A 15,474-nucleotide genomic window follows, 5' to 3' on the forward strand; every position below is an offset into this window, starting at 1 on the left:
CCACGGACCCCCCTAGTGTTGCTAGGTTACCAACTCCCAGCACCACTGCTACAAGGAAATCTAGGGGAAACACTGTTATAAATCATAAACAGGTGTGCACATATCTTTAATAACTTAACATGTTCTGCTGCAGTTTTGTTCCGAACAGAACACAAAAAAAATCAAGATTCTGTTTAAAGTAATTTACAACATGCAACATTACCTCATAGACCTCTTGGTTATTATGAATGAAATATAAAATCTGCTTTAAATCAGGTTCCTTTTTAGGATTATGACAAAAATGATGATATCAAAGCCCTTAAAGATCCCATGGCATGAAAATGTCCCTTTATGAGGTTTCAGCCTACTTCAGATTGATGTGGAAGTGGAAGAACCATCAGACATCGGTGAACCCGACGCAGCTGATTCAGATTCATAATATCTTCTGGAGGCGCACACAGCTTTTGGCCGTGATAATATATATTATATGATATAGATATCTATGTATAATATGATATTATTTAGAGCTCCAGGACTCCCGCCAGAGCACCCAGTGTTCTAGAATATTTACAGAACACGGCCAAAGGCTGTGTGCGCCTCGCAATTGCGATACATCCACTGTAAACAGAGCGCATGGTACCGTGGCCAAAAGCTGCTCAGGGCCACACCCCCACCCTCCTCCTTGACCCGCCTCTCTCCTCCTCATTTGCATTAAATCTACAGACAACGAAACAGCGCGTTTGGGGAAAGCTCAATGTGCGACTGGCTTGTAGTGGCTGTAATTCTGCACCACGGCTGAATTTTGGGAATGTCTTCAAATACTGTGTTAGGGGCCCACTAATACCTATATTAAAGCATCCATGAAGTAGCATGCCGTGGGACCTTTAAAACCAAAACTGATATGTCTGAAAATATACAAACATTTACCATTAATAGGTATTTTATATTCATTTCAAATAATAAATGTGCTTATCTCACTATGGAATATCTTAAAAGTTTTTTCATGGTTTATCATGCTATCCTTTCCAGAAGAGAGAGAGAGAGGGAAAGAAAAAGAGAGAGAGGGAGACACAGAGACACACAGTAAGAGAGAGAAATAAAAGAGAGGGAAAGAGAGAGAGGGAAAGAGAGAGAGAGAGAGAGAGAGAGAGAGAGAGAGAGAGAGAGAGAGAGAGAGAAGAGGGAGCTGGAGAGAGAAAACAAGAGATAGGTAGAGAGAAAGAAAGAGAGACAGACAGCGGGAAAGAGAAAGAATGAGAGAGAAAGAGAGCGAGAGGGATGGAGAGAGAGAAAAAGAGAGAGACGGAGAGAGGGATAGAGAGTGAGAAAAAGAGAGACTATAACTGCCACAGAGTCCTCTCAGGCCTCCAAAGCCCTTTCATCAAAAGCCACTCATCCACTAACTAGGGGTGGGTATTGTTAAAGAAGTCACGATTCGATTCGTATCACGATTCACATGCCACGATGCGATTCTATCACGATGCATCGCGATACTTGAATTATTGCGATGCATTGCGATGCATTGCGAATTTTCACTGAACACTGTTAAAAAAAAATTAAGCCATTACCAGTGGCTGACTGGCTGTGTATGATCTGGATAGTGTGTTCAATTGATAACTCAAAGCAACTCAATTCATACATAGCTGTATTTATTGAAACGACTATTACTGGATACACTGACAAGAAGTGCTAAGGATTTATAAAACATAAAATAACAAAATAAGGATAATCAGTGCCGTTTACATGGCCTCAGTGGTCCTTTAAACCAATGAAATGAAAACATTCAAACATTTCCCCTTTTGGAAGTAGCTGCCATTATAACAACAACATCCTTTCATAAACATAAGAGGACAAACTGATGCCACAAAAAGTGAATAGGCTTTATAAAACTATATAAAAAAAATATATATATATATATTGCAAACATCCCTCGCAGCAAAATGCATCAACTGCATGTGTCCAGTGTCCAGTATCCACTCAAAAAACAAATGAACAAGTGTTGAACTAGCAATAACAGCTATAATGCCATTCTTAGTGCTTTATGTTTTTGTTTAGGAACAGAAGCTGGTCCAGGTGCTCAGGGGAAATGACACTCCTTTTGGCAGAGATAATGTCCCCTGCAGTAGAGAAAACTCTCTCTGAGGGGACACTAGTACCTGGAATGCTCAGGTGTTTTTTAGCTACTCGAGACAGAAAAGGATACTGGCCCTCATGTTCTTTCCACCAGCCAAGAGGATCATCACTAAGCGCCAGGGATGCTTCCTCCTTGTATCTTGCCATCTCGTCTTTCGCCTGGTCTTCAGCAGTTTTCAGTTTCTTTGCAGGACCTGCAGTATAGGAGGACAAGGCCATAATAAAAATACATAAATAAAATGGATATATACAGTATATTACTCAGTACATTAAATCATCACCATGTTATTCGTTACATTACATTATAATTAAATGCCATATGCATGTGTTTGTGGGGCATCCCCAAATTAGGAAACACTCACTAAGAATATTTCTTTCAGTATGTTGTGGTAGCATATTTTTTATCTTACCTGCTGCATAAGTTTGTCCAAGTAGGTCAGCTAGAGAACAACGTTTAGATGTTTTTGATGAAGATGCAGCAGGCATGTCTTCTTGGTCAGGGTTTGGGCTGCTGTCCTCCATTGGGTCTGCCTGAAGTCTACTTGTGCTTTGCTAGAAAATAGTAAATCAACACAATCTTCAGAATGATGAATTATTTTATCTTGCACAATACATTTCAAATGACAACTGCATTTACCTATGATGGATTTATTTATTTATGAATTTAGTTAAAGATATGTATTTATTACTTATTTATGCTTTATAAACTGTGAATATATCCGTTCATATTTTATATTTCTATAATACATTTCAACTGTATTGCTGTTAATGTTACCTGTAATGCCCACTTGGTCCTGGTGGCTTCTGCAGTTACTCCATTGTAGACATCTTCCCTCTCATCCTCGGAAAGGAAAGGCAAGGCCTTAAAACGGGGATCAAGAGCCGAGGCTTTATACAGAGCTTCCTTTTCGTTTAAGTATCTCTTGTTAAGATCCTGGCACATTGTGGTTTTTAGCTCCCGTGTGAAGGTGGAATCACTCGGTTTGTCTTGGAGCTCATGGACGAGTTGGGCATGGAGTGGTGCTACAATCGATTGCGTTGGACTGCCCTCCTCTGATACGGCGAGTGTAGCCACTTTCATGGGTTTCATGGTAGCGACAACCTCCTCTGCAGTTGTTATGTCGGAATCGGTGAGTGTGCAGATTTCCTTCTCAGACTTCCGTACCTCGGTAGACAAGAGCGCAGCGTGGATGGCAGGCTGTTGCTCTAAAAAGCGCTCCAGCATGTCGTGCGCGCTGTTCCATCGAGTGGCGACGTCGGTTATCAATTTGTGGTGAGGGAGGTTCAACAAAGCTTGCTTCTCACGCAGTACATGGGACGCAACAGTGCTGCGTCTGAAAAAAGTTGTCACCCGTCTTACTCTCCCTAGCAATCTGCTGACAGCGGGGAGTTTCAGGGCACGTTGGGATGCTAAATTTAATGTGTGAGCAAAACACCTGAAACGTGGCATATTTGCCAGCTGAGCGGCGATTGTCATGTTCGATGCGTTGTCAGTCACTATTGCAGGGTCTTTGTCAGTCAGATCCCATTCTTCGAGTGCTGCCCTAAGCACTTGTGTAATGTTGGTGCCGGTGTGAGACTCGAACAAAGCCCTGGTTTGCAATACATGGGAAACTAACTCCCAGCCCTCGTTTATATGATGAGATGTAATTGTGATGTATGACTCCGTGGCTCGCGAAGTCCACCCATCGCACGTTAGTGCAATGCATTCGGCGGAGTCCAGGGATTCTTTTACCTGTAGTTTCACCTCACCATACATCTGTGGGACCATTACTTCAGTGAACTGTTTCCGGCTCGGGATTACATAGCGAGGCTCCAGTGTGCTGATCATTTTTTTAGACCCACGGTTCTCCACCACACTATATGGTCGCAGATCCTGGCAAATGAACTCGGTGATTGACTCTGTAATCTTCTTTGCGCGTGTAGATGTTGGGGCTAGCTTGTAATCGAATGTTGTTTGTTTAGCGTTGTTCAGTGGTTGTGGCGCTGGCGGCTCTTGTTTTTCTGGATGGCGCCTCTGCAAGTGTGCCTTTAAGTTTGTTGTGTTTCCACAGTATTGCAAGTGTTCCTTTAAGTTTGTGTTTCCACAGTATTTCATTGCGATGTAACAGTGTTTGCATATTGCGTTCGTCATATCAATTTCGTTTTTACCGTCGTTGTTTTTAAAGCCAAAATGTTTCCAAACATCAGACTTGAAATGTGACGGAGCCGGGCGAATTTGTTCTGTCTCCTCCATGTTTTGTTTAAGAATGACTTGTCGCAGTATCGCGCGGCCGGAAATGCTTGATGTTCGCCAACCATTCATGCAATTTTAATTATTCATTTTTTTTAATTATTCATTTTTTTAAATTAATAATCGATTCTTGGCGTCAACAATCGATGCAGTAGATCGTGAAAATTAGAATCGTGATGCATCGTCATGACGATTATTTGGCACACCCCTACCACTAACGCAAAAGCAGTGTGTGTGTGTGTGTGTGTGTGTGTGTGCGGGTGCGCGTCCGTCCGCCCGTCTGTGTGTTTTATTTTCTACAACCGACACAGAGACACTGAGTCACCCGCCCTAACCCTCCTCACCCCCTGAACCCCCTTAACCCTCCTCACCCCTTTATCCCTCCCTAACCGCTTTAACCCCACCCCCGGGAGGAGGTCCTCCTGGGTGAAGGAGGACCAGAAGGTGTGGAGGTGTGTCAGTGTGTCTGAGGACCCTCCTCCACCTGGGGACACTCTGTAGAAGGAGAGAGAGCCAGCAGGCCGGTCCAGATACACTCCTACTCTGGTGGAGCCAGCAGGGGACGGACAGATGTATGTCTCTCTACCGTTGTACCGGGCAGAGTAACGATCACCATCACGACATTCAAGAATCCAGGACTTGTTGTTCCATCCAAGCCTGCTGTCATTACCCTGTCCTTTCCTTGTTATTCCTCTGTATGTCACTCCTATATGAACACGTCCTTTCCCCTCCACCTCCCAGTAACAGCGGCCAGTCAGAGTCTCTCTACCCAACACCTGGGGCTCGGAGTCAAATCTCTCTGGGTGATCCGGATACGACTGGTCCTCTCTAACCCCCATCACCTTTCTGTTGTCCTCTGACGGAGAGAGTTGTTTGTGGGCTGTGTTTGGGTCCAGTGTGAGTTCACAGGCATCTGACGGGAGAACAAGACAAGATGAGCTACTGTATTATAAGCTGATTGCTTCTCTGGAATATCTAAGCTATAGTTTACATACTTTTCAAGATATTAGACTTTGAAAGGTTCAAATACACATGCATTGTAATCCACCTGTGTAAACAACAGACTGAACCAACTGTGCTCACATCCAGGCTGGAAACTAACTGTTGGTACCATAGACCTGGATCATACATACTATACATAGACATGTACACGTACATACAAACACCTACACAAACACAGACACATAGACACTAGACATACATAAACACAGGGAAACATAGCTACACAAGCGTATACACAAGAACACATGTGAATGACCGAACGTGACCTCCTCCTGTGTGGATGGACTTTTCATCTCAATAGTGAGTGTGTGCTGTGATGACTCAAACAGACACTTACACTTCTTTAGAGCTGGTTTCAGCCTCCACACTCCACCGTGCTCCACACTGGGGGGGAAACAAAGTGAGAGCAGCATGTTGAAACATTCACCTTCAGCATCTGCTGTCTCATCACGTTCTACACAACATGAGCTACAGCTGCCTGTTCAAACCACCATCTAGCAGCGAATGAATCCTTGTAGGAGACTTTGTCCCTGAGTGGTGAGCTGTCCTCTCCATACCTGAGAGTGTCCAGTCTCCAGTGTGGATCCTCCAGTCCAGCAGAGAGCAGCGCAGCTCCAGAGTTTCCTGGGTGATTGTAGCTCAGGTCCAGCTCTCTCAGATGGGAGGGGTTGGAGCTCAGAGCTGAGGCCAGAGAAGCACAGCCTTCCTGTGTGACCAGGCAGCCAGACAACCTGCACACACACACACACACACGCAAGCACGCACACACACACACACGCACACGCACACGCACACACACACGCACACACACACACACACAAACACACACACACACACACACAAGAATTATTACGTTTCTAGAGATAAATCTGTTCAATGTCCTCTGATGTGGAACTTGTGGTGTAACTGTTTGACCATTGAGTCAAACTGACCTGAGAGTTTCCAGTGTACAGTGTGGACTCCCCAGTCCAGCAGAGAGCAGCTTCACTCCTGAATCCTGCAGATCATTGGTACTCAGGTCCAGCTCTCTCAGACTACAGGAGTTGGAGCTGAGAACTGAGGCCAGAGCTTCACAGCATGCCTCTGACAGATGACAGCCATTCAGCCTTTACACACAATAAATACAACTTGTTAGGAACTGTGATTAATGTTTTAGGATAATTAAAACCAATGTATTTTAACAAACATGAACAAATTAAATAATAAATGTTAATAAACTGGATCTTGAAATATTAAGAGTTAGATTTAACATAGTTCATGAACAAATAGTATCATTATATATATATATATATATATATATATATATATATTATATATCATTATTCCCCTAAAATTTGTTTTATGAACTTTTAAGGGAGAAAAATGTTTCCCTTAAAAATAGTTTTATGAAGTTTTATGAACTCCAAGGTTTAGTTCAGTGCTGTGTTAAAGCACGGCTATATTGCGGCGCCGGTGTGATCGCTCTATTGGGAAACACGACCCACTTAATTTCCCATGAAGACACTCTGCTCTGATCAGAAGACTAAAATAGAGGTTTGTACTTTGTACAAAGCTTTGTTGAAATGACACCGCAGCACTAGCGCTATTCAAGAGCATGTGAAGAAAAGCACTATTCTGGATGACCCAGAGAAGAAGATATATCCTAATTGGAGTATATTATCCAATCAGCAGCCGGTTATTATTAGCAGGTATTTGATTGAGGAGGAGGAGGAGGATGAAGAGTTGGTTGGTGAGGAAAGAGATGTTGAGGCGCTGGCGGTAAAAACATAAAAAGACCCCTATGCAATCAAAACAGGAATAACTTATTTAAAGTGAGTGATCTGTTCACATGAATGGAGACGGATGGATGGTACGGGAATGAGGACATTTTCACGTCTTTTAAAGAGATGCGACGACATTTGTTAGGATGCCACCAAATGAAAAAGTTAGTGGCACCAGTAGAAAATGTGTCTTGAGCCCTGAGATTACATATTTTAATTATTTATTTAGACCTGTTAACTTTCTGGAGGTAAATCTGTTCAATATCCTCTGATGTGGATCTTGTGGTGTAACTGTTTGACCATTGAGTCAAACTGACCTGAGAGTTTCCAGTGTACAGTGTGGACTCCCCAGTCCAGCAGAGAGCAGCTTCACTCCTGAATCCTGCAGATCATTGGTACTCAGGTCCAGCTCTCTCAGACTGGAGGAGTTGGAGCTGAGAACTGAGGCCAGAGCTTCACAGCATCTCTCTGACAGATGACAGCCATTCAGCCTTTACACACAATAAACACGACATGTTAGGAACTGTGATTAATGTTTTAGGATAATTAAAACCAACGCAATTTGAACAAACACAAACAAAAAACATAATAAATGTTAATAAACTGGATCTTGAAATATTAAGTGTTAGATTTAACATAGTTCATAAACAAAAAAAATGTTTCCCTTGAAAATAGTTTTATTAAGTTTTATGAACTCCAAGGTTTAGTTTAGGGCTGGGAGTTAAAGCGCGGCTGTATTGCGGCACCGGTGTGATCTCTCTATTGGTAAACACGACCCACTTAAGTTCCCATGAAGACACACTGCTTTGATCAGAAAACTAAAATAGTGTTGAAAACTTTGTGCAAAGTTACATTGAAATGTCACTGCAGCATTCTGGATGACCCAGAGAAGAAGATAAATCCTAATTGGAGTATATTATCCAATCAGCAGCTGGTTATTATTAGTAGCTATTTGATTGAGGAGGAGGAGGAGGATGAAGAGTTGGTTGGTGAGGAAAAAGATGTCGAGGCGCTGGCGGTAAAAACAGAAAAAGACCCCCTGTGCAATCACAACATTAACAGTTCATTTAAAGTGAGTGAATCTGTTCATCTTTCTGGAGGTGAATCTGTTCAATGTCCTCTGATGTGGAACTTGAGGTGTAACGGTTTGACCATTGAGTAAAACTGACCTGAGAGTTTCCAGTGTGCAGTGTGGAATATCCAGTCCAGTTAAGAGCAGCTTCACTCCTGAATCCTTCAGATCATTGGTACTCAGGTCCAGCTCTCTCAGACTAGAGTTGGAGCTGAGAACTGAGGCCAGAGCTTCACAGCATCTCTCTGACAGACCACAGCCATTCAGCCTTTACACACAATAAACACAACATGTTAGGGACTGTGATTAAAATGACCTACATCATTTACTTTTAACATATCGAAGGACGTGTTGAAAAATGTAATAAGAGGTGTTTAATTAATTTACCCACCTTAAATCCATAAATGTTAATTTAATAATCGGTGTAACTTTTACTTTTAACATAATTGAGTTACTACCTTCATCTTTATTAGAAAAGTGTTTTTAGTTAAACTAATGTTTAAAACATTAGATATTTAAATGTTTATTATGATATGGGTGTATGCTAAATAGTTGAATGAACATTTTTTATTCAATCATTACTGCTTTTATATTGTAGTATTCATTATTTTGTGTGGTGTAATGTAATACGTTATCACTGAACGTACAGAGATGTTTTCTATGTTATAATAACTTTTATTTTCTAGTTTTATGCATATTATCTTATGTGTATTGTTATATATGTTATAAGTGAACCTACAGATAGGTTTTGTTAGTTATAATAACTTATATACTCTAGGATTAGGTACAGTATATTGTGTTGTGTGTATTGTAATGCAGGTTATAATTGAACCTAAAGAGTTGTTTTGTATATTATTATGACTTATATTCTAGTAATATGTATATAGTGTTGTGTGTATTGTAATACATGTTATTAGTTAACTTACAGATATGTTTCCTATATTATTATAACTTTTATTTTCTAGTCTCATTCATATTATCTTGTGTGTATTATTATACATGCTATTGGTGAACTTACAGATATGATTTGGAATCTTTGAACACAGGCAGCAGCCTCCGAAGACCGTCCTCTGAAGCAGAGTATTTCTTCAGGTCAAACACGTCCAGCTCTTCTTCTGATGACAGTAAGATGAAGACCAGAGCTGACCACTGAGCGGGAGAGACCCGTTTTTTGGAGAGACTTCCTGATGTCAGGAACTGTTGGATCTCCTCCACTAGAGAACGGTCGTTCAGCTCATTCAGACAGTGGAACAGATTGATGCTTCTCTCTGGAGAGAGATCTCCACTAATCTTTTTCTTGATGTAAGACACTGTTTCCTTATTGGTCTGTGAGTTACTTCTTGTCTCTTTCTGCAGACCTCGTAGGATAATCTGATTGGTCTCCAGAGAGAGGCCCAGGAGGAAGCGGAGGAACAAGTCCAGGTGTCCGTTCTCACTCTGTAAGGCCTTGTCCACAGCACTCGTGTAGAGGTGAAGTTGAACTTTTCTTGAGGTCGGTCGTTCTTCTGACAGCAGATTGACCCCACTTAGGATGAAGGATTGAAAGACATGAAGGGCAGCCAGAAACTCCTGGATGCTCAGATGGACAAAGCAGAACACCTTGTCCTGGTACAGAACACACTCCTCTTTAAAGATCTGGGTGAACACTCCTGAGTACAGTGAGGCTGCTCTGATATCGATGTCACACTCTAACAGGTCTGCCTCGTAGAAGATCAGGTTGCCTTTCTCCAGCTGGTTAAAAGCCAGTTTTCCCAGAGAAACAATGATCTCCCTGCTCTCTGGACTCCAGTGTCGATCTGTTTCAGCTCTCCCATGATACTTCCTGTCCCCCTGTATGGACTGAACCCTCAGAAAGTGGCTGTACATCTGAGTCAGGGTCTTGAGCGTCTCTTCTCCTATCTGGGATTTTTTGAAGAAGTCCTCCAGAACTGTAGCAGAGATCCAACAGAAGACTGGGATGTGACACATGATGTGGAGGCTTCGTGATTTCTTCACGTGGGAGATGATTGTGTTGGCCAGCTTCTCGTCTCTGAATCTCTTCCTTAAGTACTCCTCCTTCTGTGGGTCGGTGAACCCTCTGATCTCTGTTACCATGTCAACACACTCAGCAGGGATCTGATTGGCTGCCGCAGGGCGTGTGGTTATCCAGATGCGAGCGGAGGGAAGCAGGTCGCCCCTGATGAGGTTTGTCAGCAGCACGTCCACCGAGGTGGACTTTGTGACATCAGTCCAGATCGGGTTTCTCTGGAAGTCCAGAGGAAGTCGACACTCATCCAGACCATCCAAGATGAAGACAACTTTGAACAGGTCATATCTGTAGATTCTTGCTTCTTTGGTCTCAATAAAGAAGTGTTGAAGAAGTTCCACCAAGCTAAACTCTTTCCCTTGCAGTAAATTCAGCTCTCTGAAAGTGAAGAAAAACGTGAAGTGTATGTCGTGGTTAGCTTTGCCTTCAGCCCAGTCCAGAGTGAACTTGTGTGTTAAGATGGTTTTACCAATGCCTGCCACTCCAGTTGTCATTATTGTCCTGATTGGTTTATCTTGTCCAGGTAACGGGTTAAAGAGGTCCTCACATTTGATTGGTGTTTCTTCCTTGGCTGGATTCCTGGAAGCTGTTTCAATCAGTCTGACCTCATGTTCCTTGTTGACCTCTCCACTGCCTCTCTTTTTGATGAAGATCTCTGTGTAGAAGTCATTCAGACCTATTGGCTGTCCTGCTTTAGCGATTCCCTCAAACACACACCTGAACTTCTTCTGCAAATTAGACTTTATTTTATGTTGGCACTCGAGAGCAGCAGATCCTAAATGAGAAAAAAACAGAAGACATCAGTTAATGGATGGTGATCAGTGGAAACAGAGGAAACAGGTCAATATTTCCTTTTAATTATAAACTTAATGATATTTAGTGACTTCATCACTTGTGGTCGGAGAAGCTGGTCTTGACAAGGACTGTATGTTACAGATTCAAAATCTTTTCCACAGCAATATGATTGGTCTAATGGGAGCAATAATGATAGTGAATCAGTGGAAAGTGACTTACTATAGTGATATAACAAGATAGTGTTTCATTCATTCCACTGAGTTATTCTGCTGTTGGTATGCTGTACAATGTTTAAAGGTGTCATTGCATCGTTTTTTATTAATTTTGCGGTGGTCACTAGTGGCAATGAATCCCCTGTGAGTTGGTTTTGGTGAAAATATGCTCTGTTTCACGCTGCTCTAGTGTGGTGGAGATGGTGGACGGGGAGGAACGCCAGGATTCTCGCTCTTACTCATGAATATACATGATATGCAAATGTCTCGCCTCTGACTGGCTAACAGCAGTGTCCGTCACAGTAATACAAACAACTAAACATCCAGAGAGACTCAGAGAGAGGGAGAAGGAGAGAGAGACAGAGGGAGACACACAGAGAGATCTCTTGTCCAAGAAAGAAGAGTTGAGGAAGAAATGGTTGGATTGGACAATCATTCACCGTGACAGCGGCCCAGGCACTCCCGCGACTCCGGTACTGCGGGCACCGAGGTGCCGGACCAGTAATACATATCTGGATCAAACCATTTAACCTGATACCCCCAAGATAACCCTACATATCTGGATCAAACCATTTAACCGGATACCCCCAAGATAACCCCACATATCTGGATCAAACCATTTAACCTCAAAGAGAAATGATATCTCACATATCACATTGAATTTAGAAATGTAGAAATCTCACATTATGTCATTTAGTCTGAACAGACAAATAAGAGTCTCTGTCTATGCTCTGTTTTCAAGAGACGAGTCTCAGTCCTTCAAAGCAATTGCCTCCCCTGTCTTCAAAATAAGAGTCTCTTACCGCCCCACAGTGTGTCGGCCAGTTCCTCCTGGTTCATCTCCATCAGGCAGAGCTTTGTGATGTCCACCACTCCCTCTATCGCACGCCTCCTCTGCTCCTCGTTCTTACCATCCACCTCCTCCTCTTCCCTCTGACTCTCTGAGCATTGTGGGTAATCTGAGAAGAGATCCCTCCAGAGCTTCTTCATCTCCTTGTCTAGGAAAGCGTGTGCGTTCTCCTCAGCCCTCTGGAACAGAACAAACATCAAGGAGAACTTTACTCTGAACTCACTGAGGACATCAGAAGCATCTGTCCTGGATTCACGTCCCGCTGGTCTAAAGAGGGAAGCCTGGAGACTATGAGCACCACAAGAGATGCTTTCTGATGTTCATGTAGAGCTGAAGGTGGACATTTACACACCTTGATCAGCTCTGTTAGATGCTGCTGTTCAGACTGAGCACTGGTAGCCTTTGACCTCTCCTGGTGACTGTAGAGAACACACACACACATACATAGGATATATTATATTTATAAATATATAGATATTGTTTTTATCTTCTGTTAACACACTTTATATCACTGCGTTAAGTAGAGCGTGTGACTCCTTGTGTCAGGGCTCACTCTATAGGTGGAGAAGGAGATGACAGTGTGTGCTACCTGAGAACAAAGGTGGAACAGCTACAAGCCAGGCAGTCATTGAGTGAAGTGTGAGAAATCAGTGTGGAGAACAGTTCATCAACTGAATCCTGAATCTACATTTGCTCTCTGCTTATTATCTCACACACACACACACACACACACACACACACACACACGCACACACACGCACACACACACACACACAATTAATTGCATTTTTCCCGGCTTGTATTTCGCTTGTTTCAAGCTTTTAAGTCCTTAATTATCTTGATGAGATCTTATAACTTTTTACTGAGATGTTATTACTTAAGATAGAACCGTGTTCATATCAGGGAAGCCTTAATGCTCAGTTCAGATTTATTGCTCTGGTTTGGCTGTTCACGTTGCATTTTAAATGTGACCTATAAGACGAATCACGTCAAAGTCACATGAAATACAATACGACTGTTCAACCTGAGGTCGCATTGAGAGAAATCCCTCTTGCATCTGATTCAGGACCGCATATGAAAGTGGCCCAAACCAGATCAGAGCACTGAACGGACCGGATTGCATGTGATTTGTGCTTTTCACGCTGTTCTGGATGAAATCCAGAAATCCATCTGATCTGAGTCATCTTTATGCAAAACAATTTTGCAGCTCTTGCTTAAAGTGTGAGGAGGCCGATCACAGCCTTTTACCACCATAAGATCTCCCGCCTCTGCCCCCCCGATCCTCCACCGCTGAAGAAGCCCCCCTCCATGTCTGACCAGTCACTCTCTAAGTCCTCACCTCTTCTCAATAGACTGATTTCCATCTTTAAACTCAACAGGTAGACCCATAGAGCAGTCACTCTTCATGGAGACACAGCCGGGTCCAGGGGAGTCTGCTCTCTGCTGCTGGACTCTTCTAGAAAAACAAGAACCAGAATTTATGGACGTTTGATAGAGGCATTCTTTTTATAAACTCTGATGAATCCTCACCTCTTCTCCATAGGTTGATTCCCATCTTTAAACTCAACAGGTAGACCCATAGAGCTGTCACTCTTCATGGAGACACAGCTGGGTCCAGGGGAGTCTGCTCTCTGCTGCTGCTCTGGGCTTCAACACACACTCAGATGTTACTCAGACTAATGATGCAGTCATGATGTATCACTGCTTTGCTCTAAGATGGACAACAGTCACAGACAGAGAGATCCTGTTCTTACCTCTTAGCTTTCCTCTGGGGACCATGTTCCCCTGACAGAGTGGTTTTAGAGGTAGGACCCCCCTCCTCTTTCTCCTCATCCATAGTAGACTGGAGACCTGGACACAAACACAACTCCATATTGTTTCTACAGCCACTCAGTGTTTATTCTCTGCTTTTATATGAGCTGCGTATTTCCGGTCACAGGGGGCTGTTGTCTCTGTTAACTTTGGACGAGATGCAGGGTGGTCTTTCCTAGATGCAGATTCATAGACCCTTTCATTCTCAACGAGGGGAAAGATTTGGAGATGCTGCCCAGAAGTGTCTAATACACTCTTTAAAAACTATTCATCGTTCCACACAGAAGGTCTCAAAGGGCTCCAAATGTGTCTGATAAGATCAAGTTCACCGTGCGGACACATACCGACTGATCCCTGTGTTGGTTAAACCACTCTGAAGGCAGGACCATATATGGACTTCCTCTTGTGGTATGACATCACAACCAGATCTGTGATGCAGGCCCACAGAGAACAAGACCCTGCGGAAGACGATGTTTAAACACCTTCACTAACCAAGATGGCCGTCTTGCTGTTTAAATAATATAATCATATAACGCAATGCAAATATAACAACTGCTCATTCTGTCCCAAGTACCTTTAAAGTCACCCAAGGACACAAGAATACACAAGAAAAAAAAGTCATTATTAATGTCAATCTGACGCTTGACTCCAGGCTGGAAGGTTCTGGGTCCGATCCCCAATGCCCACAGTCGAACACGTAGCATCCTGTAGAGCAGGAATCTTAAAAATGTTCAACCTACTGATAAGATACAAAGTTATTCATATTTATGATCTATCAAGGATAAGAGTGGACTACAGTATCTTAGTTTACTTCCTGTTGGACCAGTTCCCCGGTCAGTTCATACTCCTCCCAGACTAACCGCTTACAGGCGGCTGATTCATTCAACTCCAGCTGTAGTAAAGTGGGACATTTTGCTGTAAGTGTACATGAATCATTTAAACGTCAGTATTAAACTAAATGATTTGACACAGGGTCCGTTTTGAAACCCTCGAAAAGGTGCACCGCAGCACCACCTGCTGGTGAGTGGATGCCAGTGGGATTGGCTGAGCTGAAGAACACGGACCAGTCGTCACCAGTGACCTATGTGTTGAGGCGGTCACGGCAGAGTTAATTCCCCTCTCAGATATACAGAATGGCCTACACTACCGCAGAATGATGCAGGCCCACGGAGAACAAGTCCCAGTACAAGATGACGTCTAAACACCTTCACAAACAAAGATGGCCATCTTCCTGTACAATAATGTAATCATAATACCGCAGTACAAATATAACAACCGTCCATTCTGTCCTAAGTACCTTTAAAGTCACCACAGGACACTTATATAACCTCAACCTGATGCTTGACTTTACATTGAAGTTATCATTATTCACTTCAACCTGACGCTTGACTCCAGGCTGGATGGTTCTGGGTTCGATCCCCAATGCCCACGGTCTAAGAAGTAGCATTCTACAGAGCAGGAATCTACTAAATTATTCAATAGCAATTTTGACGAATAGCAATGCATCCATACATTTAATAAGGTTTTTAACCATCACCCTATTAATAAGATTCAAAGTTATTCATATTTATAATCTATCACGGATCAGAGAGGACTCCAG

General features: G+C 42.8%; 1 protein-coding gene across 18 annotated transcripts in view; it reads right to left on the reverse strand.

Moving 5' to 3' along the window:
- LOC307074315 (uncharacterized protein) overlaps positions 1–15,474 on the reverse strand; it is a 143,305-nt gene that overhangs the window by 101,165 nt on the left and 26,666 nt on the right. For 9 of the 18 annotated variants that reach the window (XM_079734334.1, XM_079734333.1, XM_079734343.1 and 6 more), the window contains exons 1-3: positions 13,817–13,913; positions 13,593–13,704; positions 13,402–13,518 (exon numbers count right to left, since the gene is read on the reverse strand). In XM_079734334.1, coding sequence (XP_079590460.1) covers positions 13,402–13,518; positions 13,593–13,704; positions 13,817–13,895 — 308 coding nt within the window. In that variant the 5' untranslated portion in view covers positions 13,896–13,913. Of the gene's footprint in view, positions 1–13,401; positions 13,519–13,592; positions 13,710–13,816; positions 13,914–14,218; positions 15,472–15,474 lie in introns of those variants that run through there. The other 9 variants (XM_079734347.1, XM_079734353.1, XM_079734362.1 and 6 more) reach the window with 8 other exon arrangements.

The sequence above is a fragment of the Pollachius pollachius genome (genome assembly GCF_949987615.1).
Source record: "Pollachius pollachius genome assembly, chromosome: 4".
NCBI lineage: Eukaryota > Metazoa > Chordata > Actinopteri > Gadiformes > Gadidae > Pollachius > Pollachius pollachius.